General features: G+C 37.2%; 2 protein-coding genes and 1 long non-coding RNA gene across 3 annotated transcripts in view; 2 read left to right on the top strand and 1 right to left on the bottom strand.

Annotated features, from left to right (window-relative positions):
• Window positions 1-27027, top strand: part of LOC134806467 (uncharacterized) — a 184345-nt gene that overhangs the window by 78211 nt on the left and 79107 nt on the right. The window lies entirely within an intron of this gene.
• On the top strand, window positions 2023-9770 carry LOC134806253 (MORN repeat-containing protein 4 homolog). The gene is made up of 4 exons (XM_063779483.1): window positions 2023-2049; window positions 6725-6920; window positions 8802-8911; window positions 9577-9770. The coding sequence occupies exons 1-4, from the start codon at window positions 2040-2042 to the stop codon at window positions 9729-9731; spliced, it is 471 nt and encodes a 156-aa protein (XP_063635553.1). The 5' UTR covers window positions 2023-2039; the 3' UTR covers window positions 9732-9770.
• Window positions 15081-27027, bottom strand: part of LOC134806431 (very long chain fatty acid elongase 4-like) — a 32651-nt gene continuing 20704 nt past the window's right edge. Inside the window, exons 3-7 of the mRNA XM_063779709.1 lie at window positions 23824-24092; window positions 21929-22100; window positions 20841-20968; window positions 18992-19141; window positions 15081-15321 (exon numbers count right to left, since the gene is read on the bottom strand). Coding sequence (XP_063635779.1) covers window positions 15238-15321; window positions 18992-19141; window positions 20841-20968; window positions 21929-22100; window positions 23824-24092 — 803 coding nt within the window. The 3' untranslated portion in view covers window positions 15081-15237. The remainder of the gene's footprint in view (window positions 15322-18991; window positions 19142-20840; window positions 20969-21928; window positions 22101-23823; window positions 24093-27027) is intronic.

Raw genomic sequence — 27027 nt, forward strand, 5'->3', positions numbered from 1 at the left:
ATCCTCGCTGAATCGCAGTCCATAGGTTGTTAATATTAACTAACAGGCTATATTACGTTACAGCTAGTACAGTACCGACACTAACTTTTAATGTCGTATAAAATTAAAACTTTTTTTGAACTTTACACAAATTGTTAAATTAGAATATTTAGAATCTACCTCCAGATATTAATAGCAGATCGCTGGCCCAATATAACAGGCTTCTATGTTTCACTTTTATCGAACTGAAATTTGAACATTGTCATAGTGACATCTAGTCGAATTTCAACAATCTTGAAAATGTAACATAGAACTTTGTAATATTCAGTCAGCGAGATGCCTGCTGTTTCTTTTGCTGCAATGTTGTACGCAGCGCAGACAAAACTATAATTCAATTCCAGGATTTTTAATTGAGAATCACAGAGCGGTGTTCTGTGTTGAGAATATACATCTGGGCCCTATCACATAAAACGTTACAAGTGTACAAGTCGTCAAATTGTTTCGTTGTAGATAATGTGTTACATGCACAATGATTACATACATATCATATCTACAAGTTTACAATATATAAAAAATTCACACTTAAATAACAACGCTTAACACAAAACATGGTGCTTATATTATATGTCAAGTGTGGATTCTACAATTTACATATTTGTTAAAAATAAATAATACAAATTTGTCGCTTATTATTGTGTTCTGGTACACAAACTTGTTAAATCTACAATCTAGTAACTTGTTAATTGTAAATTGTAATTGTAAGTTTTTTAATATAAAGCCCTGAACGTTGTGACAACAATACCAACAATTAATAATAAATTATGCAATCTGACAGTCAGAAGCGCATTACTAAGTAGGCTTGTTATCGAATAACGGTATTTGATACTCGATAGGTATTATACAGAACCTAATGTCCGCACGGCCGGCATATCAGTATTATCAGTGGTTACGACGTGAATTGTGGCGGTCCATGGGGTCCTTCTGCTTCAAGTGCAATAAGGACTATTCTATCAGATTTTCTGTTGGAAATTCAGATAAAATAGTCCTTATTGCACTTGAAGCATAAGGACGCATCTGTAATGGAAAGCTACAATTTGTCCGTAAGCTAACTACGCCGACTTTGCGTGTGTTACGAGTGTATGTAGTTAACATATTGGAAACATATCTAAGGGCCCGATTCGGATTTTGAAATAGACATCTATTAGATACCTTTTAGACATCACCAAGATACGATAACGATATGTTCAAGATCTAACCTGTCAAATTTGACATTTGCGCGATTCTGGAGATACCTTTGAACGATTTCCACAGGATATGACTTAGAGATCCAATTCACATCCAATAGATATCTTACTCTATCTAACGTAAAAGTGACATTGGTTGCGCGAATTGCGCTGCAAAAGAGAACTAGTTGATATCTAAACTATAACGTATCTAGAATGGATCTAGTACGTGTCTCTTGTGAATATCTTCAAGTTCGAATACGGCAGCAGGTAGAACTCGACATGGCCTGCAAGTTCGATTCAATCAAACTTACATTGTGACACCAAAATGATATGTAAAGGATGACAGTCGCGCGTGCATTTCGCTTGTACATGTCCGTACATGTATTGGCGCGAGTGAGACGCACAGCCTACTGACGTCATTTAAGTCAGGGGTGCGAAACTCCTCTCTTCGGGCAAACTCGGCTCCGTTCGGCTCAGCATTGCTCCGAGCAAGTATTAGGGTTGACACAACTTGACGTCCTTATGCGTGCACGACCACAGATAAGATAATGGCTTGAATTTTGACAACCCTAAATAGCCTAAAGCGATAGTGCCATATATTAGAAAGGGACAGCATGAATCGACCCTGAACCGGTGTCAAACTTCGGTTTTGTAGGAAGTTTCATTTCTGTACGGTAGTACTATTATTTATTCTGTGTTTAAGTATAATTTTGATATCACAATGTAAGTCTGAATTGGCCTCTTGGTCGCAGCGTAACAGGATTACCCGTAAACCCTATTAGTGGGAGGACTGAAGGTTGTGGAGTTCAGTATTCAGCTGTTTTCAACCACAGAATGGTCGACGGTGAGTTTTATAATTTTATTATAATTTAGTGTGCATGACTGACTTCTAGACAAAGATCTACAAAAAATTACTTACCTTGATTTTATTTATAACGTTAGGTGTTTAGTTAGGTGTCTTAGAAAAAATATTGTGTGCAACGGTACATAATTACCTAAGTCGTAAAATTCATTTTGAGAACCCTTATTATGTACCTACGTGTTGCCATAATATTATTTTGGTCGCTTTGTTGTCGTATTACCAAAAACTTTATGGGATTCGTTTCCAAGTGGATACCCCGGGCTCCTATGAGCCGTGACAAAAACCCGTGACAACGCTAGGAATATATGGCCCAATACATTCCACGACTCTTCTCTTTCCGAACAGACTTGTGACGCTTATGTCTATGACGTTATGGTGACATTCCACACTCTGTCAGTGCAAAGTCTGTGTAGGATTAGCTATGTCCGACAGTAGGTTTCCGTTGTTCTTTTTTTTGGGCTCATTTACTTGGGAAAAATGTGTTAAATAGAAACCAATTCTGTTTTGTTATTTCGAATAACATTTAATCTTACTTACTTAGGTTGTCGTTCCTGCGCTGCCTCCAAAATTGCTTATTAATTAATCAAGGTAATGAGACTAATGAGTCACTGCCATTGTCAGATTGTTGATGAAATATTTAGGCAATATTAATTATTTCGGATACTATTAATTATTTAGGATCATAATATTATTTTCTCAAACATGCAATGAAATATTGATGTTATGTTCCTTATAATAGGCTGCGAAGTATGACGTTTCAGGTGCGGCTAGGACAAAAGGTCGTTAATGGAATTTCATACACATCTTGCAGGCCTAGGCCGGCAAAGTCCTCTTTTTTAATTTTCATTTCACAGATATTTGTGACACAGCATCGTGGCATTTATCCATTAAAAAAAACTAGAGGCAGTATTTGCTTTATGGTTCGTAATGACACTCTGCCACTACGCCTATAAAAAAAAAAACAAAAAACAATGTTTGCTATAGACGGTCAAGCAAATCTTGTCAGTAGAAAAAGGCGCGAAATTAAAATTTTCTATGAGACGATATCCCTTCGCGCCTACATTTTTCAAATTTGCCGCCTTTTTCTACTGACAAGATCTGCTTGACCAAGTATATAATTTGCAGTTTTATTTGTATAAAATCAACATGAACTTAATAAATAATACATTCTATAATTTTATAATTTTAAATTATAAATTTAACTACACAAATAAAAACATTTAAAACATTTCATCTACACGTTAGCAGCCTAGACTTCAAAGGTTTTTTAGATATTCATAGGGCCGTTAAACGGACCTTTTGTACACCTTGAGCAGACTGTTTGTTTCACACTATGAGTAATATATATTGTCCATGCATAAAGCAACGATGTATGTGAAACATGATACCAACATGAAAGACTATGTAAACTTATGTGACGAAAACGACAGTCAGACGGTTACAAGGCGAGAAAATCAAAGATACATGAAAATATACGGGTAGTAAAAATACACGACTCGTGTAAAACATACGCGTGATAATGATATAGGTACGTGTTGGTTATATTTTGGGTTTAGTTTACTTTTAGTTTTTTCTATAAATAAAACTTGGGTGTCGTGGATTTTTTATTTTATTTATTTCATTGCATGTTTGAGAAAAGCACTATACATACCTCGGCGGGAAATGGGGTTGCCCGCGCTCAGACCTATCCGGCCTCGCTACGCTCGGCCGTCTATATGTCTTCGGCCGGCAACCCCTTTCGTCCCGGCCTCTGTAGTAATGTACTATTAATATATTTTTGACGATCACAAATATAGATTCTTATAGGTAGATTGACTTTCATGTAATTTGTAGTGTTATCATTATGTTGTGAAAATATAAATTTAAATCTAAAGGATGACTATGATAATCTCATGGTTTAAATATTGTATCCACTCGTGTGACGTTATCGATACTTAAGTTGATAATCTCTAAAAAAATACAATAACCCTTAACGGCGTAACTTATTTATATATTCGGATTCTCAATCAGTCCAGCATTCCATACCCCAAGGATCGTGTATCGGATGCTTACTATTTTTAATATATATAAATAATCTCCCTGGGAATTTGGATGACCTATGTATACTGTTCGCGGACGATATTTCGATTTTAATGTCATGTCAAAACGACCAAAACCTGCAAAACGACATAAATAATATACTCACAAAACTAACTGACTGGTTGACAGACCATAATTTAGAGATCAACTTTACAAAAACCAAAATAATTCAATTTAGACCATATCAAAAAAACGCGTTAGATATTAATTACTCCTTTAACGGACAAACAATAGAATGTGTAGATACATTCACCCTCCTTGGTTTGAATATTGATATGCACATCAATTGGAAATCACATATCCAGAAATTAGCCAGTAAACTTTCGACATTTTTATATGCTCTAAGAGAATTAAAACGATCAACGAACTTCGAATGCGCTCTGGCGGCTTATTACGCATACGCCTTTTCGTGGCTTAATTACGGGATAATCCTTTGGGGAAATAGTACAGATATAGAGGAAATATTCATATTGCAAAAAAAATGCATACGCACACTAGCTAATATCACAGTACCGGACAGTTGTAGACCCTATTTTATTAAATATAAAATCCTGACATTAACATCAATCTACATATTTGAAATTTGTAAGTTCGTCAGAAAATATCCTCATTTTTTTCCAAAATTTGCCGATCGTCCTCGACGATATGAAAGTAGGTACAAGCATAACCTGGCGCCACCCGAACGTTCAGAACTACAGCTACACAAAACAAGCCCAAAAATGATGGCCATTAAAATATACAATAAACTCAGCGACGACATTAAACTTCAGACATCAGATAAACAATTCAATAAACTGTTGAAGAACTTATTAGTTAACAAGTGCTACTATAAATTGGATGATTTCTTGGAAGACAAAAATGATCACGAATGTTATTAGCTTTAATTATTACTCATTTTATTATTTTTATTTCATTTATCTTTTACATATTATGATTATTAAACATTGTGTGACATACAATTTCTAAATCTTGACATAACTATTAAATAAATTACTTAATATTATATACCCACCTACCCTACAATTTCAATGTTAACTTCAATTATCAATAATATCTACCAGACATTAATAAATTTGTGCTATTAAAATTTAAATTACAATCTCCTAACCATTGCTATAAGACCTAAATTATATAACTATTTCATTAACACTGTCTAGTACCTAGCATAATTATTTTAGATTTAAGACTATTGCTGTGCCCTACCAGGGCCCATGTGAAACTTACTTTTACCATGTAACACCAAATGTAACCATGGATGCAATAAATAAACTGATAAACTGATAAACTGATATACTTAGGGCATACTGAAAATTCCTCTCCCTCCTCTAGTGGCCTAGCGGTAAGAGCGTCAGACTTTCAATCCGGAGGTCGTGGGTACCAATACCAACCCCGGCTCGTACCAATGAGTTTTTCGGAACTTATGTACGGAATATCATTTTGATATTTACCAGTCGCTTTTCGGTGAAGGAAAACATCGTGAGGAAACCGGACTAATCCCAATAAGGCCTAGTTTACCCTCTGGGTTGGAAGGTCAGATGGCAGTCGCTTTCGTAAAAACTAGTGCCTACGCCAAATCTTGGTATTAGTTGCCAAGCGGACCCCAGGCTCCCATGAGCCGTGGCAAAATGCCGGGATAACGCGAGGAAGAAGATATATCAGAATTCAGAAACTTTCAGTATATGGCCCTCGTATTATATCCATGCCAAATTTCAGCTTTTTAGCACTAAAACTTAAATCGCATTGGTACAATGCTTCAAGGGCCTATTTTATTTAGATTTAAGCTAGTTATTAATTTCTTTTAGTAATATCTTGTTTGCAAATAAATGATTTTTCAATCGCATTTAAAACTTAAAACATGAAAAGGAATGAGCAAGACTGTACAAAAATTATATCAATAATGCTTCTCATCTTTAAACAAAATCATAACCTATCGTAAATGCCTCGACCACCAAAAAACTAATCACATAAATACATATAAGTAAATACATCCCGGTGAAGCTAAATACATCCTGTTGAAGCTAAATACATCCTGTGGTGAAGCTAAATACATCCTGGTCACGGCACCAAATTGTGACGGTCAAGAATGACACTTCTTATAATACTCTTTCCTAGACGATCACATCACTTTTATGGCCAAAAGTTTTAAATACAAGCCAGAGATAAATTGCTTCCTTAGATGAAGTAGGGTTCCTTACAATTTAGGTTAGTTCTTGGGTTCTATGTGTTATTGGGCTTTAGAGATATATGAGGTATGAGTGTCTGAGTGTAGGGTATTATAGGGAGTGTCATTCTTGACCGTCACAACCATCTGTAATTTGTGACGTTATATATGGACCTTATTGTCGATAGCGCTTAAGGGGCCCACTGATTAACAGTCCGCCGGACGGTATCGGCCTGTCAGGTGTTCGGAACTGTCAAAATTTTGTTCTAACTGACAGGCCGATACCGTCCGGCGGACTGTTAATCAGTGGGCCCCTTTACGCCATTATTAACGATGCTCCGATATTGCCGCGCAACGCTGTGCAGCGTAAGCGCCATCGACAATAAGATCCCTTTTCATAGATAATGCCCCATTTAGTCGTAGATCCCGGTGTCGTGAAGACAGGCGCTTACAAGTATGAAGACGGGACCCGGTACGTGGGAGAATGGAACTCGAAGGGTCAGAAGCATGGCATGGGCCACTTAGTGCTGCCAGATGGTACGCGGTACGACGGCGCGCTCAGCGGTGGGCTCTGCTCCGGGCTGGGAGTAATGGCCTTTCCTGATGGGGCCAAGTAAGTTACAAGATCTTCGTGCTGTAAGTATTTATAAATAGTTTTGAGTATTCTATGCCACTTAGCAAAATTTGATTTTGCTCACTGTGTGAGACGAATTTCGATTGCAATGATGATGACGCGGAGAGGATAAATAAGATTAAAGGATGACTCACGCTCTTCGAGCAACACGGAAGGGAGGCGGCATTCGCACTATTTCCCCTCTGCCTAGGTACAAGATCAACTGATCTAGCGCGGGTAGTAAAACTAGTTGCGCTCGGTTTTTAAACTAGACCTAGTTCAGACGCGCGAGTGAACACATCAGCAGAAAAAATGCCTAATTGCTCGGTTTTTTGTTGTAATAAGAGGTCCATTTCCAACGACAGCTGCACTACCGTTCATTTTACTACGGAAATTGACAATAACACCGACTCGTTCAGTACCAGTAGTGCAGCTGCGGTCAGAAATGGAATGTTACCATTAGTCGACTATCTGATGCGATTAAAAACTGCGAATGTTGCATAATATAGGCACATTATTAAAGTTTGGATAACAGCGTATACGCATATTCCGTACATACTTAACATGTGCTATTAAAAAGGACAGCAAATATTTTATTATTTTTGCGACGACTACGCTAACGAGGACTACGGATTTATCGTTTGTGGAAGTGAGGGGATTTCCAATTTAAATAGCAATATTTTATAAAATAAAAGGGCGGCAAAGTAAACGACGGGCCTCAAAGAACGGGATATTATGACACTTTATTTAATGAAGATGGGTAATCAACGCAGATTCGACCAAATCGAAATTCTAAAAAGTTTATATATATGTTACTGTAAAAGCCCGAAGTACGGCAAAACCTAGGTTATACCAGTAAATCCTAGTTTTTACCGATGCCGATCGGTAAAAGCCCGAAATGTTAAATCTTACTAGTTTACTTGAGGCTTTTACCAACACCGATATGGTAAATCCTAGGTCTTACCACGGCGACCGGTAAAGTTTGAATCATGCACTGATTCTTGAGATTATTAGATGATAATTTTTAAGCAAAAAAAACCGACTTCTATGGGGCCTGATGAAAGATTATGGTAGATGGTGCACTATGTAGAAAAGGAGGTAAAAACCACCCACTTTTCTAGTAGCATTTCGTTTCTCTAAGGGTCGCAGTTCTAACCTAACCTAACCCACTTTTGTTCGGTTCTGTGAGGATCGCAGTTCAAACCTAACCTAACCCACTTAACGGCGCATGCGGTGCGGTGTACGGGGGTTTGAGCGGGAGGGGTTGAGAATCAGTGCATGATTCAAACTTTACCGGTCGCCGTGGTAAGACCTAGGATTTACCATATCGGTTCTGGTAAAAGCCCGAAGGAAACTAGTAAGATTTAACATTTCGGGCTTTTACCGATCGGCATCGGTAAAACCTAGGTTTTACCGGTAAATCCTAGGTTTTGCCGTACTTCGGGCTTTTACAGTAACATATATAATATATTTCACAGCTTTCGTTTCTATCAATATGGACACCGTGAAATGGGTACCTACCAAACAGCACAAGAAAATTCGAGTAGGTATAACTATATTATAAAGTATTTCACAAGTTTAAAAATAAGTGGGCACTTATTACCACAGAATAAATAATAGTACCTACTACGAGCAGGTACAGAAGGTTCTCTCTCTAATAAAAGTAACAAAACGCGTCTATTACGACAGATATGACCGCCAGGTGGCACAAGCGCGAGCAAGCGTCCGTTCTGTAGCGGTGCGCGTTAAGTAAGCTACCTACTACTGCTAGACACCAAAATTGGCGTGGGCCACATGTACGTACTTGTAGTGACGCGACGACATCTCGGAGAAAGCCACGCCTGCCACAGCTGCTGCTGATGATGAATGTTATCATTCCAGGTATGAAGGCGAGTTTATGCAAGGCTGGTTCCACGGACATGGAGTGTTCTGGCGCGCCGACGGCATGAAGTTCGAAGGGGAGTTCAGAGGTGGACGCGTCTGGGGTCTGGGTTAGTAAACGAGATTGTCAAAATATTTTTATTTCATATGATCAGGTGGGGTTAGGTTCAAAAGAAGTCTACACACAAGAAACCTTGTGGAAAGACTTCTTTTTAAATGGAATCCGAATGAAATATAATAAGTTCTAAAGTGTTAAAAACGTCTTATTTTTACCCGTGTCTTATATTTACCCCATCTGACCCTACACTTTTATTGCTGATTGTTCCTATCTTTAAAACTGTATGTTGTTTTTGAAGTGTTGTCTTGGACTTATTGTGTTTTCTGTATTTGGTTGCCTTGTAAGGGTTCAATAAAGTTTAAAACTTCTTAGTCCTTTTGGACAGGTATCTCCACTTAATTGTTGTGTATGATCGTCTAGGTCATTCTAGAATGAAGGCCCAAACGGTTGCTTGTCAAAAGTTTCTGCAGTAAAATGCCCGAATAACCTAGAAAAGTCGGGAAATAAACAAAATCTGTTGATGAAAGATTAAGGGCCAGTTGCACCAACAACAAATTAACAGACTGATCAACGTCAAGCAGCAGAGAACTATGAAACTTTCCATATAATCAAATTTAGCGAACGCTAAATCGGTGACAGACGGTTTGGTGCAACTGGTACAACCGACTCTTAATCGCTTCATCTGCTTCATAATACCATTCCTATCTTTGTTCGCAGGATTAGTGACGTTCAGCGACGGCAGCAATGGCTTCCCTCGCAACGAGGGGTTCTTCCAAGATTGTAGACTGGTGCGTCGCAAGCGATGCCCCGAGGTCGTTCAGCGCGCGCAAAAGGTCGCGTACATGGCCCGAGCACAGTGCCAACCGTTGTAATACTTTGTTACCTTGTGGTTGTCCTAATTCAGGAAGCCGGTTCTGGTATTTGTTACAGCTCTGATCTTGTTTCGATACGACCTTGACTATAACGCTGATTGTTCCGAGCGAAATGCAATGCGTTGTGCGTGTGAGACTCACTGTGAGTCGTGTCAATATAATAATTTTAACAAGATTAAAACCATAACAAATTTTCCTCCAGGAAACGAGAACGCCGTGACAGTGCCAATGACACTACAATTAAAAATGACAGTACAATTGAATAAAAATCTAAAATATTTGGACGTAGTACGTCGTACCTATGCCATAGTACGTTTAAAACGACTTGGACTTTTTTTTAAGAACCTATGCATGAAACCCTTTTATTTTGTGTTAATTGCGTATTTTTAACTTAAATCTAAATTATGAATTAAATTGTTACAAAACCCCATCTAATTAGAGATTAAATCAGACAACAATGGCCACTTCTGATTAGACTAATTGTTTGGTGTCTCGGGTGTAAATAAACTAATTTAGTCGTGGTACGCAGGACTCGGAACCGGTATTCAAATACCTGTTAATATCGTTTCAAAACCGTTATATTATTTCGTTCATTAAAAAACCGATTAATTGATGGAACGCGAACTAAAATATTACGTTAGCTCTCCTAACCGATAAGAAGAGGGAAGGAACATTATGGTTCGCAGGGAACGATATAATACCGGTTACTCTTGGCTTTCGAAGACTCTCGGTTAAACTCGTTGTCATACGTGAAAGAGATAGCAATACTTACTCGTTCTATCTCGCTTCGATATCTTCTATACGTATAATAAAGCTGAAGAGGGTCGAAAGTCTGTACATGGAAGATATTTGAAAAAAAGTTGGCTGGGGATACTTAGAATCGATAACAGAACACGTTCCAAAACTTTTTAGAATTTTTGTCTGTTTGTCTGTTTATCTGTTTATCTGTTTATTTGAACGCGCATCACGTGAAAACGGCTGAACGGATTTTGATGAAAACTTTACTAATCTGTCGAGAAAATCCCCGGCCAGGTTATAGGCTATAAAAATTCAACCCCTAAAAGGGGGGGGGGGGTAGCCACAACACTCGATTGACTTAAGTTTGCCCCTGAATCGTATGGCGCTACTTAGGAAGGAGGGGCAAACTTTTTTCAAATATGTGCTAACACTATAGAGTACCCTGGTAAACTAACAGATGGCGCTGAATTTAATACGATGTGACATAAATAAGCCACCGAGGAAGGATTTTGCCAACTTAACTCTAAGTTTAGAAGACCCCTCTTCTAAAATTTCAATCAATCGTATCAACAAATTTAATTGAATAATTGTACGACAGTAAATTAATTGGCCCTCATTGCACAGTGCCATCTTTTGGGGAGCTGAGTAAACATTAAGTAACCAAGAAAACTAAAAATGGGTTTACATAGTTACGTAGTGGTAAAATAAACACACATATCAACACGCATATAATTGCATAAAATTATTTATTTTCTCCATCACGAATTATACCTAATCGTAATTATATCGCATCCATATCAAATCCATATTCATACGTATCGCCTCCTTAAGCACTTAATAATGGCCACGAAGGTGGGTACTTTGAAAAAAAAAACAATGACCTCTGTCATTTGCAGTGCCGGATTAACCCTTTTAAGCAAAATAAGCACTTGCTTAGGGCACAAATTATCGAAAAATTTTCGCGCTCGCTTCGCTCGCGCTTTCAATAACATTCTAACATGTTTATGATAAAGGTGACATTCGGGTGGCGCCTGCAGCAGCATTAGGTACTCTGTTGCAACGTTACTGCTGCAGCACTGTCAATTTTCGTGATAAAATGATGTGACTGATTTCCACACTACAGTTCGTTTTTTTAGCATTAGAAATAAGGTAAACAATCTTGATGTGTCTTTTAATTGAAAAACACATTTTAAAAATAAGTTACGGCAAATATGTAACAATTATGAATCTAATACGATCATTTATATTCTTCTGCTTTCGTAAGTAATAGTTACTGATTTTTATAAAGCGTTTTTCAATTAAAATACATGTCAAGATCGCTTACCTTTTTTCAAGTTCTTTCTAATGCTAAAAAAAACGAACTATAAAAGTAAAAATGTACAACTGTCTATCAAATTGCGTTTTTTTATATCGAAAAAATGTCGCGCTCGCTTCGCTCGCGAGTTCAATAACTTTCTAAGATATGATAAAGGTGACATTCGGGTGGCGATTGCAGCAGCATTAGGTACTCTATTGCAACGTTACTGCTGCGGCACTGTCAATTTTCGTGATAAAATGATGTGACTGATTTCCATACTAAAAGTAAAAATGTACAACTGTCTATCAAAATGCGTTTTACATCGAAAAATTTTCGCGCTCGCTTCGCTCGCGTTTTCAATCACTTTCTAACATATGATAAAGGTGACATAAATTTTCGTGATATAATGATGTGACTGATTTCCATACTAAAAGTAAAAATGTATAAATGTCTATCGAATTGCGTTTTTTTATATCGAAAAATTGTCGAGCTCGCTTCGCTCGCGTTTTCAATAACTTTCTAAGATATCATAAAGGTGACATTCGGATGGCGACTGCAGCAGCATTAGGTACTCCGTTGCAACGTTACTGCTGCGGCACTGTCAGTTTTCGTGATAAAATGATGTGACTACTAAATGGTGTGTACTAAAAGTAAAAACGTACAACTCTCTATCAAATTGCGTTTTTTTATATCGAAAAATTTTCGCGCTCGCTTCGCTCGCGTTCTCAATAACGTTCTAAGAGATGATAAAGGTGACTTTCGGGTGGTAACTGCAGCAGCATTACTCTTTTGCAACGTTACTGCTGCGGCACTGTCAATTTTCGTGATATAATTATGTGACTGATTTCCATACTAAAAGTAAAAATGTACAACTGTCTATCAAAATGCGTTTATTATATTGAAAAATTTTCGCGTTCGCTTCGCTCGCGTTTTCAATAACTTTCTAACATATGATAAAGCTGACATTAAATTTTCGTGATATAATGATGTGACTGGTTTCCATTCTCAGCTGAAATGCAGCAATGAACGTCACTCAATTTATCAAAAAAATTCAATGTAATCTTGATGACCATAGGGAGAGGGGGCACCATGGTCTAGAAATACTTAGGGCATCAAAATATCTTAATTCGGCCGACTGGTCGTTTGCGGAGTCAAACGATTTGGGACTCGCATTTTATACGCATTACCATGCCTTCCCGAAAAAAATCGAATCATTCGCGAAAGTTTCGCAACGCATTGAGGTTACAAGGGGCACGTGGTCTTCCTCAGGAGTCTGAAGAAGACCACGGTAAGTGGCGCTCTAGCCAGGCAGGCCGCTTCGCTTTCGCTCGCGCGCGTATACCTTACTGTATCGTCCGATGTTCACCTACTACTCTGTCGTTTAAATCCTTAGAGAATATAACCAACGGAGACGCCGTCTATAATTTTCGGTACAAAATAGTCTGGCGTTTTTTGCGGGGGAGGGGCACATCAAATGTGTACCTACGTAAACGTAAACATAGCCATGTCAGATAAACTTCGGTTGACCATTGGCCTCCTACTTTCGACAGAGGGGAACGCCTGTTAATGACCACTCCGTTTGGTTATATTCTCTAAGTTTAAATCACGTGTAAAATTTGAATAAGGGCGAATAAAACTATTGATTTTGGAGTGTAATTTTATTTAGTGGTACCTAATTGTAAAATATTTTATCTGGACTTCAGTCCTCTAGCATATCCATATGTCAACTTTACTTCAAGTTCCGCCTCCAGGGGAGAGGGAGAGAAATAAGGATTAGAAATTAGCCGCTTACTGACACAGACCGCATTACACGCGGGCGGAGCCGCGGGCACAGCTTGTTTTCAATATAATCGGTTAATTTCGTTCCACAAAAACGGAAGGCGAACGAATTAGGCATAAATCAGTATCTTAATAGAACAGTTCGTTAACCGGTAACCGCAAACGGAAATGAAATCCTTTTCGTTCCCGGGTGAGTGAACGAAACCGGTTGCAAAAATAAAACGGTTTCCGAGCCGTGGTGGTACGATTTAAAACTAACGGTACAATATAGCCGACTTTCCCCTAAATCGTTTCTGTTGTACCTAGGTGGTTAGTATAATTCGTTTCTGATGTAGGTGGTTAGTAATTGTAAAATCTTCCAGTTGTCTAATTTCCGATATAAATAGAAATTCAAGATAATAATAGATTGCTAATAATAGCCTAATTTAGACTAGAAGTTCCCAAACTGCATCTCAGGGATGTCAAGAGCTGGCATGCCTACATCACTGACTTTAGTATTCTAGCGGACTTATTTTTTATCTATAGGGGAGTCGCATAAATATCATCATCATCATCATATCAGCCCTTTTTAAGCCCACTGCTGAGCTTAGGCCTCTCTTCTAGTACGCCACGTGTCCCGGTCCTGAGCTAATCTCATCCAGAAGTGACCCGTAATTTTCCGGATGTCATCCACCCAACGAGCCAATGGACGCCAGGCGCTTCTTTCATTTGAAAGCGGCCACCATTCTGTTAACATTTTAGTCCACCTGCCATCACTCATGAGCGAAGGCACATTTACGCATAAATATAATTACTAAAATGTATAGTTACGGAATTTAATTTCCCACCTACCTAAGGTTCAATATCGTGCAACAAATTGTCACTATAAGAGCCAGCTAGAGCATGACGTTGCTTTGACATATCGCAAACCTTAATGCATTGCGAATGTCTAACAACATTTCAACGAAATGGGTAGGAAATTAAATTTCGTGACTGTAGGTACCTGTACGTGAGTTAATGTGTACGTAGTTTGGGAACCACGGTCTTGATTGAAGATTTGAAACATGAACACATCATTAAGGCCAATTTTATGTTGATTAAACAATTTTTAATATTGTTATGAGTAAGTGAGGGCGAGATGCCTAATGAAATGACACGACTCCTCAGAGCATTTCGCGCGTACCTAATACCAACTAATACTAATCAACCGTGAGTGTCACATTATGTCACATAATTATGTGCCCATTCATTATCAGTGTGTATAATACCACGTAATTATGACCAGATCCAAGCCTTAACAAAATATTTAAGGAGATAATACCTCCTAGGGGGGTGCCCTACAAGCTTAGAGCATTTAATAACCGGAGTCGCCTTTAAGAGCTTACCCCTCTGTCGAAAACCTTACACAATTGTGCAAGCTTTTGTATGGACTGACGTTTATCTGACATGGCTATTAGTACGTTACGTACAAATCATGTAAAAATCGGCAGACTGTTTTGTACAGAAAATGACAGCCAAGGCGTCTCCAGTTACTAAATGCTTTAAGCCTACAAGAGATATGGCTATAAATAAATAAAATGTAATAAACAAATGTATTTATATTGTAATAAGTTACCCTTAATATAACAATAACATAAAATATTTTACGACCGCCAGAGAGCTATAATTTGTACCTATCTCATAGATAAAGTATTTAGAATATATTATTATTCTTTAATTTTGTTTAAGTTTCCTCTTTGCGATTGTTTCTTCATCGTCCAGGCACTCCCCATACCTCACCTCCATACATTTGCTTCCCTGTAAAGAATTAAAATAATAAATAAATCATTATATTCACATTATTTACTTTGACATTTTTAAGGTAAACCAGTCTATATACAATAATATAAAGTAATCCAGTCTATATAAATTAATATAAGGTAAACCAGTCTATTTAATTATTCCTTCTAATAAGCAGAGTTCGGAAAATTTATCGCAATAAAATAAATAGTATGGAACATGATACAATTTCTTTAACAATTTTGAACTGCAGTTTTTGAGTATAATCTGGAAATTTTAAAAAGATACTGTGTACAATTGTACATAATATGAGTTTAATAAATCTTGTCCTATTTTGAGATATAAATGATTTTTGATGGTTTTGCGATGATTTGTCCGATCACTCCTAATAAGTGCCTAACGGTTTAACATATCAAACAATTAAAATACACATAATCGAAACACTTATATTGTGTCCCGCGTAAGAATAAAATAATTTATAAGAACCGAAATAAATACAAATAATTATTTTTAAATATAATGAGTTGTATTTAAGGTACTTGTATTTAGTAATTTCGCACGCCATGTAGCCACAGTCGACGTCAAAGATATGTTTACATTTTTCGCCTTATTACAAAGGAGTAAGGTGCAAAAGTGTAAACACATCTTTGACGTCGACTGTACTTTACGCAGTTTCTGCCTGTGGAAACTTGTAATTGGCTCACTGTTTCTATGTTATTTCCTAACTTGTTACTCTAGCTGTAAGTTATCCAAACAAATAAAATAATTTAACGCTCGCAGAACGATTGGACAGAATTAATTTGAGCATTGTATTTATATGTTTTCAGAAATGGAAAGGTAATAGCAATCATGGGAAACCTCTAAATTGCTAGTATTGAATAATTTTCCCTAAGTTTCCAATTCCCAAGGTCGTATAAAATTAATAGCCTGCCAAATTAAAGAAATAGAAGGACAAACTGATAAATAGGATTACTTTACTTCTCGTGTAACTGGCCACTTTTAGTAACTGGCCGCCCTAAACTAAAAATAAATTCTATTCACCTATAAACAGAATTCATTTTAGTATAAGGTTTCAATAACTGGCCATCTTATACTAAAATAAATTAGGTATATTTATAGGCGAATAGAATTCATTTTTGGTTTGGGGTGGCCATTTACTGGCGAATTACCCTTTTATGAGAATAAATATCTTTAAACCTAACATTGAACCCAAAACATTACATAAAATTGAAAAGTCAATTGCGCATTGCGCAAGCGCGTTGTTCTTACGTCACTTATGTAACTAAAATTTCTTTTAAATTGACCACGAATAAATTGAGCAACCTGAAATGTGAGTAAAAGTGCATTGAGAAGCGAAAGTTTCGTTGCGGAGATTTGGTAACCAATAATCGAGGTTTTTGGTATGCTGCGTCGAGATCTAACGAAGTAAGGGGTCATCCATTATTTACATCACACGTTTAGGGGGGGTAGAGGGTCAAGAAAATGTGACATGTTGTGACAAGGGGGAGGGGGGAGTCACAAACTTTGTGATGTCACATTAACTTCATCAGTAAACGAAAAATTATTTTATTCGCTGTACAGTTAAATGACAAGTTTTTGGAACGATAATCGTTCATATTCGTTTAATTTTCTATCCTAATCAGTTTTGCGTTATAAAATTACTAATATTTCTTTTGTCAAAAATATTCACACCTGGGGGGGGGGATTGCCAAATGTGACCAAGTGTGACAAGGAGGGGTAAAAAAACCTAGAGATGCGTGTGACGTAATTAATGGATGACCCCTAACGAATGCGACGCCGCCGCAAGCGTGCAATCATACTCATACTCGGTACAGTATACAGTAATGTACCAAGTAATGTGGGCACTCGTACAGTCACCTGCAATAATATGCTACTCTTCGAAGGCCGCAAAAATATGTGACACGCTCTTATGGCTCTACAAATAAGATCGTGTCAGATATTTTTGCGGCCTTTGTTGTGTAACTTATTATTGTAGGTGACTGTACCAACATCAAAACTTCATATAGTAAAGTTTTAGAAGTTCATAATGGACCAAGGCTATAGTGACCTAGGAATTGCTTTTTCTATCTTTATTTCTCTTTATTTTTCTTTTTTTTTTCTCTTTTTTTTATCTTTATTTGTTTTTTTGATCTTTATTTAGTGATGGATGTCAAACAGAACATAACATAACAGCTGGAATTATTCAAAAAAATAAAATTAGTGTGTCAAACACTACGGCATTTCCTTTTTTTTTAAGACATGATTCACATGATATTGTGAAAGCAGGATCCAAGATCCACTGATTGTACTAACAGCAACACTCCTAAATGTACATAGGTGGACCTTATTAAAAAAGGCATAAGGTCTATCGATGTACAGTTAACAGTGTGTTATGCTCGCGTGTAGCAATTTACATAATGAATACGTTTATTATTTATGCATATGCATTATTTCCTATTAAGTAACCGGATTCGATTTTCAAGTAAATTGCTGTGGCAAGTGTTATCAATTTGATTATAAATTATGTAAGCGAAGATAGATTAAAAGTATTACGGAATTATGAGAACTATATTATGAAAAAAATCACCATAATAGTACTAAAAATATCGGGTGGAAGGACTTTTATGCAAATTGTGGGGAATTATTTAGGCTACGTACTTTATTTCTCATTTATTAATCACGTCATTATTTCTAACCGTTTGTGAGATACAGTTTGTTAAACATTAGTGCAACACTCTGCATGTTTCAACCCTAGCAAGTAGATCCGAGCATTGAATGTAAATGCAATTCACTCACATGTGTGAGTGAATTGCAAAAAAATTATACATAGTTAAGCACCTGTAATTAGTCTAAAGTTAATTGATTCCATTGTGTTACGACAGTTAAGCCATTTCTATTTAAGTTAGATGCATGAAAGTGTGTACGAATTAAGTACAATAAACACAATACAATACAATTTACATAGTTAATTTTCGTAACACAATTGAATCAATTAAGTTAAGACTCATCACAGCTTCTTAGCTACTAATTCCAGCTTTACGATTATAATAACTCGATTGTAGATCACTTAGATCCTTTCAGCTCAATCTCTAGAAATGTTTTACCCTGTATAATAGGCTTTATCGAAAACCGTGACAATGGATTTCCTTACAATCCTAATATTAAGAGCCAACGGGAGTGGTCATTTCTCCATACAAACGTACTCCTCGTTTTCCTCCGTGGTTTTTGAAGCTAGAGCAATGATTTTTTCAACACAGATTAATATTGTCAATATCTGTGTCGGACCGTTTTGCTTTTTTTGATATTTTTGTTTTTTAAGGCGCTAGAGCCCTTCAAAAATGGCCAAAATGGCCTAATTGACTATGCCGCAATGAGAGGCGTGGCATTCAAAACTGATATCAATTATCCAAAAAAGCAAAACGGTCCGACACAGATAATTTCATAATCATTTAGATTTCCAAATTTGGTTACGATTGGGTAAGTTTTGGAGGAGGAAACAGAGGAGTACGACACCTCGATTTTTGAGATTTTTACGCAGGATTTTTCGCCTTGTCCTTATCGCACTACTTTTAGGTGCCGCTTCCGTTAGCGAGACGGGTATATTTACCTAAAATATTTAAAACTGAGCTCCTGTTTCGTCTTAAGAAAGGTAAAAGTGAACAGTAGTGAATGTGAAAATGATACCAACCTTTGCAAGGTATGCTTTTATGTAGAAGTTTCCAAAGAGAACGATAAAGGAGATCATGTAGAAGATGAGGACGTAGTGCATCCAGAGGGGGAACTCGCAGCCCATGCGGATGCCGTTTATGCCTAACACTAGCGCTGCTGTGAATTGGATCTGGAAAGTAAAAAAGTAAATATACAATTATACAGGTAAATATTTATACTTTAAGGTAAATATTTATATTATGTAATATTAATTGCAAATCCACCTCGAAGCGCTGGTGGCCCAGCGGTAAGAGCGTGCGACTTTCAATCCGGAGGTCACAGGTTCAAACCCCGACTTGTACGAATGAGTTTTTCGATTCGAAGTCGCTTTTCGGTGAAGGAAAACATCGTGAGGAAACCGGACTAATCCCAATAAGGTCTAGTTTACCCTCTCAGTTGGAAGGTCAGTCTAGTGCTTACGCCAATTCTCGGGATTAATTGCCAAGCGGACCCCAGGCTCCCATGAGCCATCGCAAAAATGCCGTGATAACGCGAGGAAGATGACAATGATTAATTACAAATCCAGCATATGCGTGATGGGCGATTTATTGACGTGGTAAAAACGGAATAAATAATTCGTCTTCTATCGAACGGTATAAAAAATGTACGTTTACTTGTGCCCATCACACGCTCGCATTGATATCTCAAGTCACCGCCGTGTGTCGCAAGGGGCCCACTGATTAACAGTCCGCCGGACGGTATCGGCCTGTCAGTTAGAACAAAATTTTGACAGTTCCAAACAACTGACAGGCCGATACCGTCCGGCTAGAGAGAATAGATAGTATAGAGGGGTCCTGTCATAGTAAGTTTTGTAGTCTCAGCAAAGAGGATTTGAAGAAGAGAGTTACTGTCATGGTAAATTATGTAGCTACAGTTCATCAACTGCCATCTTTCGACAGAAGATTAAACCTGTTTGAACGCCATTTGATTTTGATCCTTATTCTTTAACTGATATGTGTTAACTTTTTAAATATTAATATTCACGCCATCTACTCGAGCATAGGCTGAAGGTTGTGGCGCCATCGCTCGAAAACATGGAACCATACCTTTGGCCTATAGTCGAGTAGATGGCGTGAATATTAATATTTAATAAGTTAACACATATCACTGAAAGAATAAGGATCAAAGTCAAATGGCGTTCTAACAGTTTTATGTTCTGTCGAAAGATGGCAGTAAATTTACAGTGGCTACATAATTTACTTTGACAATCCGTCTCTATAGACTTTATTCTCTTTGGTCTCAGTAAATTTACTGCCATCTATCGACACACGACTAAAACTCAAAATGAAAACGTATAAAATTATCAAAAAAATGTATATATTTTTATATCATTTTGACCCATGTTCATTCACTGTTATATATGTGTTAAAATTGTTAAATATGAAACGGTGTCGTCACGCCATCTAGCCGAGCATAGGCCAAAGGTGTGTGCGCCATCTATCCGAGAACGACTTTTTCTTGATTTCCGAGGCACGTTTTTTCCTTAGACTTTATTCATCTTATACGGAGTTACATATGTCTTTGGTCCGGCGGACTATTAATCAGTGGGCCCCTTGAACAGAAGTTAATGGTACGGCCCGATTCGAATTTTAAGATACGTCAAATATTACGACTAGATACGATATAGAATGTCAGTATAATGTTAGACACTAATGATGAAAACAGAGAAACCGTAACACATTACACACCTATCGTCTAATATTTCTAGTAACATTATGGGGAAATATTTCTGGCACCACAGGTGCCTATATATTTATCAGTTTATATTTAATGTAACTGAAAATATTGCCGTATTTGAGGCCGTAGTAATTTCGTTTAGAATTATTTACCAGTTGAAGGATTGTGAGGTATTTCTTCCACCACAGGAACTTGCTGACGGCGGGGCCGAACACCGAGAGACCGTAGTAGGTGTACATGAGAACGTGGATGGCGCTGTTCACCATGGCTGGCAGGAATGCTGGAATGAAAATGGGTCATAATGTCATAATTTATTCAATATTATGGCCTTATGGCACACGGTCACTCTACACTGCAGAATCAGCATCACAATATTTTATTTGCCAAAATACTTAAAATCAACATACAGTAAAGTGTCATTCTATGGAACTTGCTAAGTATGTAAACAAAAGTTACTAGTAAAATCATTCAGAGACAATTTCAATATGGCGGTTTGTTTACATAGTTAGCAAGTTCTATAGAATGACACTTTAGGTGATAAAGTATTCAGTAGGCATCTAGTGGTTTTGTCAGTCGAATGTAAAATGTATCTCCCAAGGCTCCCAAAATTTATCCACACCTCTTGGGATGGAGCAAACTCAGATTATACGCATTTAGGACCAAATGAACAAGCTTGCTGGGAATTAATTCCTCAAAACGCTTTTTTTTAGATCTAATTTAATCAATCGGCCAATCGGCCTACGTCGCATTTGCTCAAATTCAATTTCAAGTTTTTCCAATGTATATTTGGTACCTATGTACTTATAAGCCAGCTAAATTATTGCAAGTATCTAACTAAGAAAAGTTTTTAGATTTTTACCAAAAAAAGCCCTAGATATTTTTATCTTTAGCAGCTGAAACGTTGTCTGCATACTGATTTTGAAAACAACTGCCATTAAAACGTTAATTTCAAGCTTTCAAGTCTCAAACGCTAAAACTTCTCGGTTCCAATATAAGTTTTGTTTTTGCGTCTTGATTATACCTACGGCTATCGGCGAAAATCGAGATCCAACGCTGTACAGTCGCCATCATATATATCGGAGCAGCCGAGGTGTTCACAATATCTGAACACGCACTCTAACGCCCTGACAATAGAGGCGTGTTCAGATATTTGTGAGCGCCCCAGCCGCTCCGATATGTCTGATGGCGACTCGACTCCACAACGCGAGGAGGATGATCTTTGTTGTCTTTTTCAACTTACTTGATCCACTCGGCACCCACTTGATGCCTATCCACCAGAAGCTGAACATCGTGGAGTGATGGTAAACATGCAGGAAGGTGAGCTGCTCGTCCTTCTTACGCAAAATAAAGAAGAATGTGTCACAGAATTCTAGAAGCTTCGAGAAGTAGTACCACCACACTGCATCTGCTATCTGAAAAAGTCAAAGAAAAAGTTTAATATACATTTTTTGTAAAACGTCATTTATTTAAAAGTAATATAAGTGCAGTTTCCATCAGGTGGGTGCTCAAAAATTGGACACGCACTACTAACGCCTCGACAATAGAGGCGCTTGTGCAGATATTTTTGAGCACCTTGGCCGCTCTGATATATCTGGTGGCAAGGAGGGGGATAAGTGAAATAGAGTTTTCAATATTCTTACCCCCTAAGTTACACACAATGTTTTTCATCAGACTTGCAAAGAATAAAATAAATGTTTACCTCGTAAGGCCGGAAGTTTTATTTTTAGGACTAAAAATTTAGTCATAACGGCTCAACTTTGGTTTTTAAAAGAAAATTAGAACTTACTTTGGAAAATGAACGTTTAAAATAAATGTTCTATTTTTAGGAAACTGGGTCCTAAAATAGAATGGGCCTTACGAGGTAAAGCGAAATAATTCATAACACAATTCATACATTCGTCCGCCATTATCATATTTTTTTGATAGCTTCGAAGGCACTGACCCATACCTACCTCATTCAGCCACGATTGAAAATTGTGTAGAAATATTTTCAACACAAACCTTATTGAGCTTAGGTACTGTGAGACTAGGTTGATCCGTGTAAAATTGTCCTATAATATTTATTTATTTTATCCTTTAACCTCTTGGGGTTCAACGTTACAATAACGGATAGCCTCCAATGAAATGGAACAGAGCTACTTTTTTCCGTTCGATTTTACAACAAAACAAAATTAACTCTATTTCTAATTCCGTTGATTCATATTTGATTGCCAATATTCCTTGTATGCTGGGCCGCTATAGGCTAAAAGATTCAATGGGAGAGGAAACATATTAGTATTAATGTACAAATATAAAGAAAAATGAGGAAACGGATTTATGAAAAGGCCCAAATGGGGTTGAATTTATACGCCCGGGTGTACTTAAGTGGTACCTAATAGCGCACAATAACGAACAATTTATCACATCCTACATAAATTCTCACTAAAGTCCTTCAACGGAAACCTAAAAAGGACTTGGCCGGTGTTGATATGTTGTATATTGTGTTGATATGTTGTATATTGTGTTGATATATGGTTGATATGTTATATATTGTGGTGATATTATTATTGTGTTCCTGTTTATTTAACTGAGACACAAATGTTTCTGGAGTTTTTAAGCCAGTTCGAAAAAATTATGGGTCTCGACTGCCTTATCTGAGGTGGTTGGTATATAGGTAATCGCGGTGCTTTTTTAGTGAAAGTTAGCTGAGTTTTGGGACTAAAACTAGTTAGCAATAATGTAATACAAATCAGCCTTTTCAATCAGTTCGGGGCTGACAATAACAACATCTTATGAACCGCCTTAGTTAAACGGTTGACCTATTCTACGTTGAGGACACCTGCCCGTATTACATACCATATTTTCCGAGTCATCTCAACTCTAGTTTTGTTCAGGCAATAAATCTGTGTACCTAGGGGTTGGTCTGTGACCTAACCATAATGTTCAATCAGGAATATTCTCATAGTATTGTGTTCCAGCCCGTGAGTAAGGTTGCCAGAGCTCAATGAGGGTGCGGATCGTTAGGGTCGGCAACGCGCATGTAACACCTCTGGAGTTGCAGGCGTCTATAAGCTACGGAGACTGTTTACCATCAGGCCGCCCGTATTCTTGTTTGCCACCGACGTATTATAAAATAAAAAAAATCAGGATACTTACTTGTAATTCATCAGGGTCGTATTTTTGCCGGCACGGCTCGCATATATAACTATATCTCAATCGGAAAGATGCCGTGAGTAACCTCACGGCTATGAAAGCATTCAGACCAGCCATGGCCAGATTATAAGGTACTAATAACCAAGTCAATTGGAAGGGTTGACGGTTCTTCATGAGTTTGGGTCCTGACCATACGATGAATAGATACAATATTGTGTAAAATACTGTTGGTGCTGGGGAGTCGACTAGCGGCCATCCTTTTGTTCTCTTATCTGAAACAAATTAAAAATAATATTCAGCAAAAAAAGTGCTAATGGTAGATTAGATGCTTGTGTTGGTAGAAACTTTAGATTTTTTTACTACGAACTCTACGTAGTCAAGTACCGAAAACTAAAAGTAAATATTATATTTATGCTTTGATGCAGTTAATTGTTTAATATTATAAATAAGGTCACTGTGGCGAAGTCCGGCATACTTTATTTTTTTTTGACTTTGGTGTGATCTAGTTCCGTTAATTATTCACCTATGTTACTGCTTGTAATCGCATACGATGAAGAATTTAATAATTAATAGTTTAGGCTTAGTGACAGATCATTTCAAGAACAAATTAAGCAAAAACAATGGCATTTTTTAAAATTCGGCGAGTAGACGGACTTCCCGTACAGTTTAAGGGAAGGGAAGTCCGTCTAGTTATGATATCAGCCAATCTATGGGTGCGTATATGTTCGTAGTCAAATTCCTAAAAAGAACGGATCAAGACAATGAAAAGTGTATTTTAAACTTGTTAAGAGCCAACAGGAGTGGTCATTCCTCCATACAAACGTAGTCCTCGTTTTCCTCCGTGGTTTTTGAAGCTAGAGCAATGATTTTTTCAACACAGATTAATATTGTCAATATCTGTGTCGGACCGTTTTGCTTTTTTTGATATTTTTGTTTTTTAAGGCGCTAGAGCCCTTCAAAAACGGCCAAAATGGCCTAATAGACTATGCCGCAATGAGAGGCGTGGTATTCAAAACTGATATCAATTAGCCAAAAAAGCAAAACGGTCCGACACAGATAATTTCAGAATCATTTAGATTTCCAAATTTGGTTACGATTGGTTAAGTTTTGGGGGAGGAAAAAGAGGACTACGAAACCTCGATTTTTGTCATTTTTACGCAGGATTTTTCGCCTCAGCTGCAGTTGTCCCTATCGCACTAATTTTAGGGGCGGAGTCAAGTTTCTAAATACGTACACAGCCAGAAAAGTGATGGGCAATAGTCGACATTTAATGTCGATAATCTAGTGATGTAAGAAGTTATCGATAAACCGTCTTGTGTGAAAATATCTAGATCCTAAGATACAAGGGGTTTTGGGTTGAGAGTAGGGAACACATTTTTGTAGTTATGATATACAATATATTATGAACTTTTTGATTCTAATATTTCAAATTAGAAATCAAAATCAAAAATATTTTATTGCATGGTTAAAATGGGTTAACAAAATTTTTAGGTACCTACAGGCACGCTTCGTAATTGTCGAGCAATTTAGGGTCCTAGCTGAATTGGTTGTTCCATACTTACTCGTGCTCTATGGAATGTCCAATTTAGCTAGAACCCTAAATGGCTCAACAATCACGGAGCGTGACAGTACAAATGATTCATGTTCTGTATATCCTGCCCTACAATGGCGTTAATATTTGGTTGTCATGTCTATACTTCGTTTTTAAGCATTATTGAAAAAAAAAATAGTAAATACTAATATTAACCACTAAGTACATAACTATTACAAAAAAACCTAAATAATTATACGATTGCATGCTTAAAAAAGACACGTCACCTTCACTCTAATGCTAAACAAACGACGAATAAGAACTAACAGCGATAAGACCGCCTGTTGCTACCTTTATCTACATTGTAAATCGGTTTTAGGGTTCCGTACCCAAAGGGTAAAACACGGGACCCTATTACTAAGATTCCGCTGTCCGTCCGTCCGTCTGTCACCAGGCTGTATCTCACGAACCGTGATAGCTAGACAGTTGAAATTTTCACAGATGATTTATTTCTGTTGCCGCTATAACAACAAATACTAAAAACAGGATAAAATAAAAATTTTAGTGGGGCCTCCTATACAACAAACGTGATTTTTGACCGAAGTTAAGCAACGTCGGGCGGGGTCAGTACTTGGATGGGTGACCGTTTTTATAAATAATGGTACGGAACCCTTCGTGTGCGAGTCCGACTTGCACTTCGCCGGTTTTTTTTAAATTTGTTTTTATGTTTGTGGTGTAATAAAGAATATTTTAGAGTCAGACCAAGAAAAGTCTACAGCAATTTTGATAGCACACGCAGTGCAAGTGTTATTTATATGTCATAATTTCATAGAAGCGACGTTTGAAATAATACTTGCACTGCGTGTTCTATCAAAATCGCTATAGATTTTTCTTGGCCTAACTCTACTTTAAATTACAAAGTAAGGCCTAAATTATAAAATAAGGCCCATCAATGTTTTTTTTTTGTGTTTATTAAACTTGATATTTTGTCTATAGTATTAGCGGACATGGCCTCAAAATTTAAACCCGCTTAAGAATCGGGCCTTATTTCGTGCATTATATACAATACTACCCATTTTTGTGTAGTCATTATTTATACTATAGAAGCATTGTTTGAGTAGCCAATTATTTAAACAGTATTTTTTTAAAGGGCAACGGTGGCAATATTTTAAGGTCTGGATAATAAGGTACAGATCTTAATAAGGATATCAATGTAAGTGAATGTTACCATGACTACCAAACAAACAAATGTGATAGAATTTGCCAGCTGGCATTGTAACATTCAGACAGTTACCTATGTACCTAATCTGAAATATGAATAAATTAGTAATATTTTAAACAGGAAAGTAAACCGAATTTTGGCCTTTTGCTGGACACAATCACAATAGTAATTTGTTTTACAAGAGGGCAAAGTTTATCGCCACCGGTTGATGCATTTGCAGCACCAATGGTAGAAAATGCAAGCTCATCATCAACTGCATAATCGACGTTTGATATGACTATTGAATCCGAGCTTTTTGATCATGAATCATGATAAAACGAAATTTTAGAAGGTCGCAGAATAGTGGATTTAAAATATTTATTTTCTGTGATCTCAAATATCAGGCACGATCATACAAATTGTACATTTGCTGATCTTGCCTTTGTCATTGAAAGACGTAAGGGTTTACACAGAG

This window comes from Cydia splendana, chromosome 3, assembly GCF_910591565.1.
Source record: "Cydia splendana chromosome 3, ilCydSple1.2, whole genome shotgun sequence".
Taxonomy (NCBI): domain Eukaryota; kingdom Metazoa; phylum Arthropoda; class Insecta; order Lepidoptera; family Tortricidae; genus Cydia; species Cydia splendana.

Excerpts from the sequence above, each read along its gene's own strand:
- LOC134806253 (XM_063779483.1), top strand. Across the intron at positions 6,921-8,801 it reads GCCTTTCCTGATGGGGCCAA|GTATGAAGGCGAGTTTATGC; the intron begins GTAAGTTACAAG and ends TTATCATTCCAG. Across the intron at positions 8,912-9,576 it reads TGGACGCGTCTGGGGTCTGG|GATTAGTGACGTTCAGCGAC; the intron begins GTTAGTAAACGA and ends CTTTGTTCGCAG.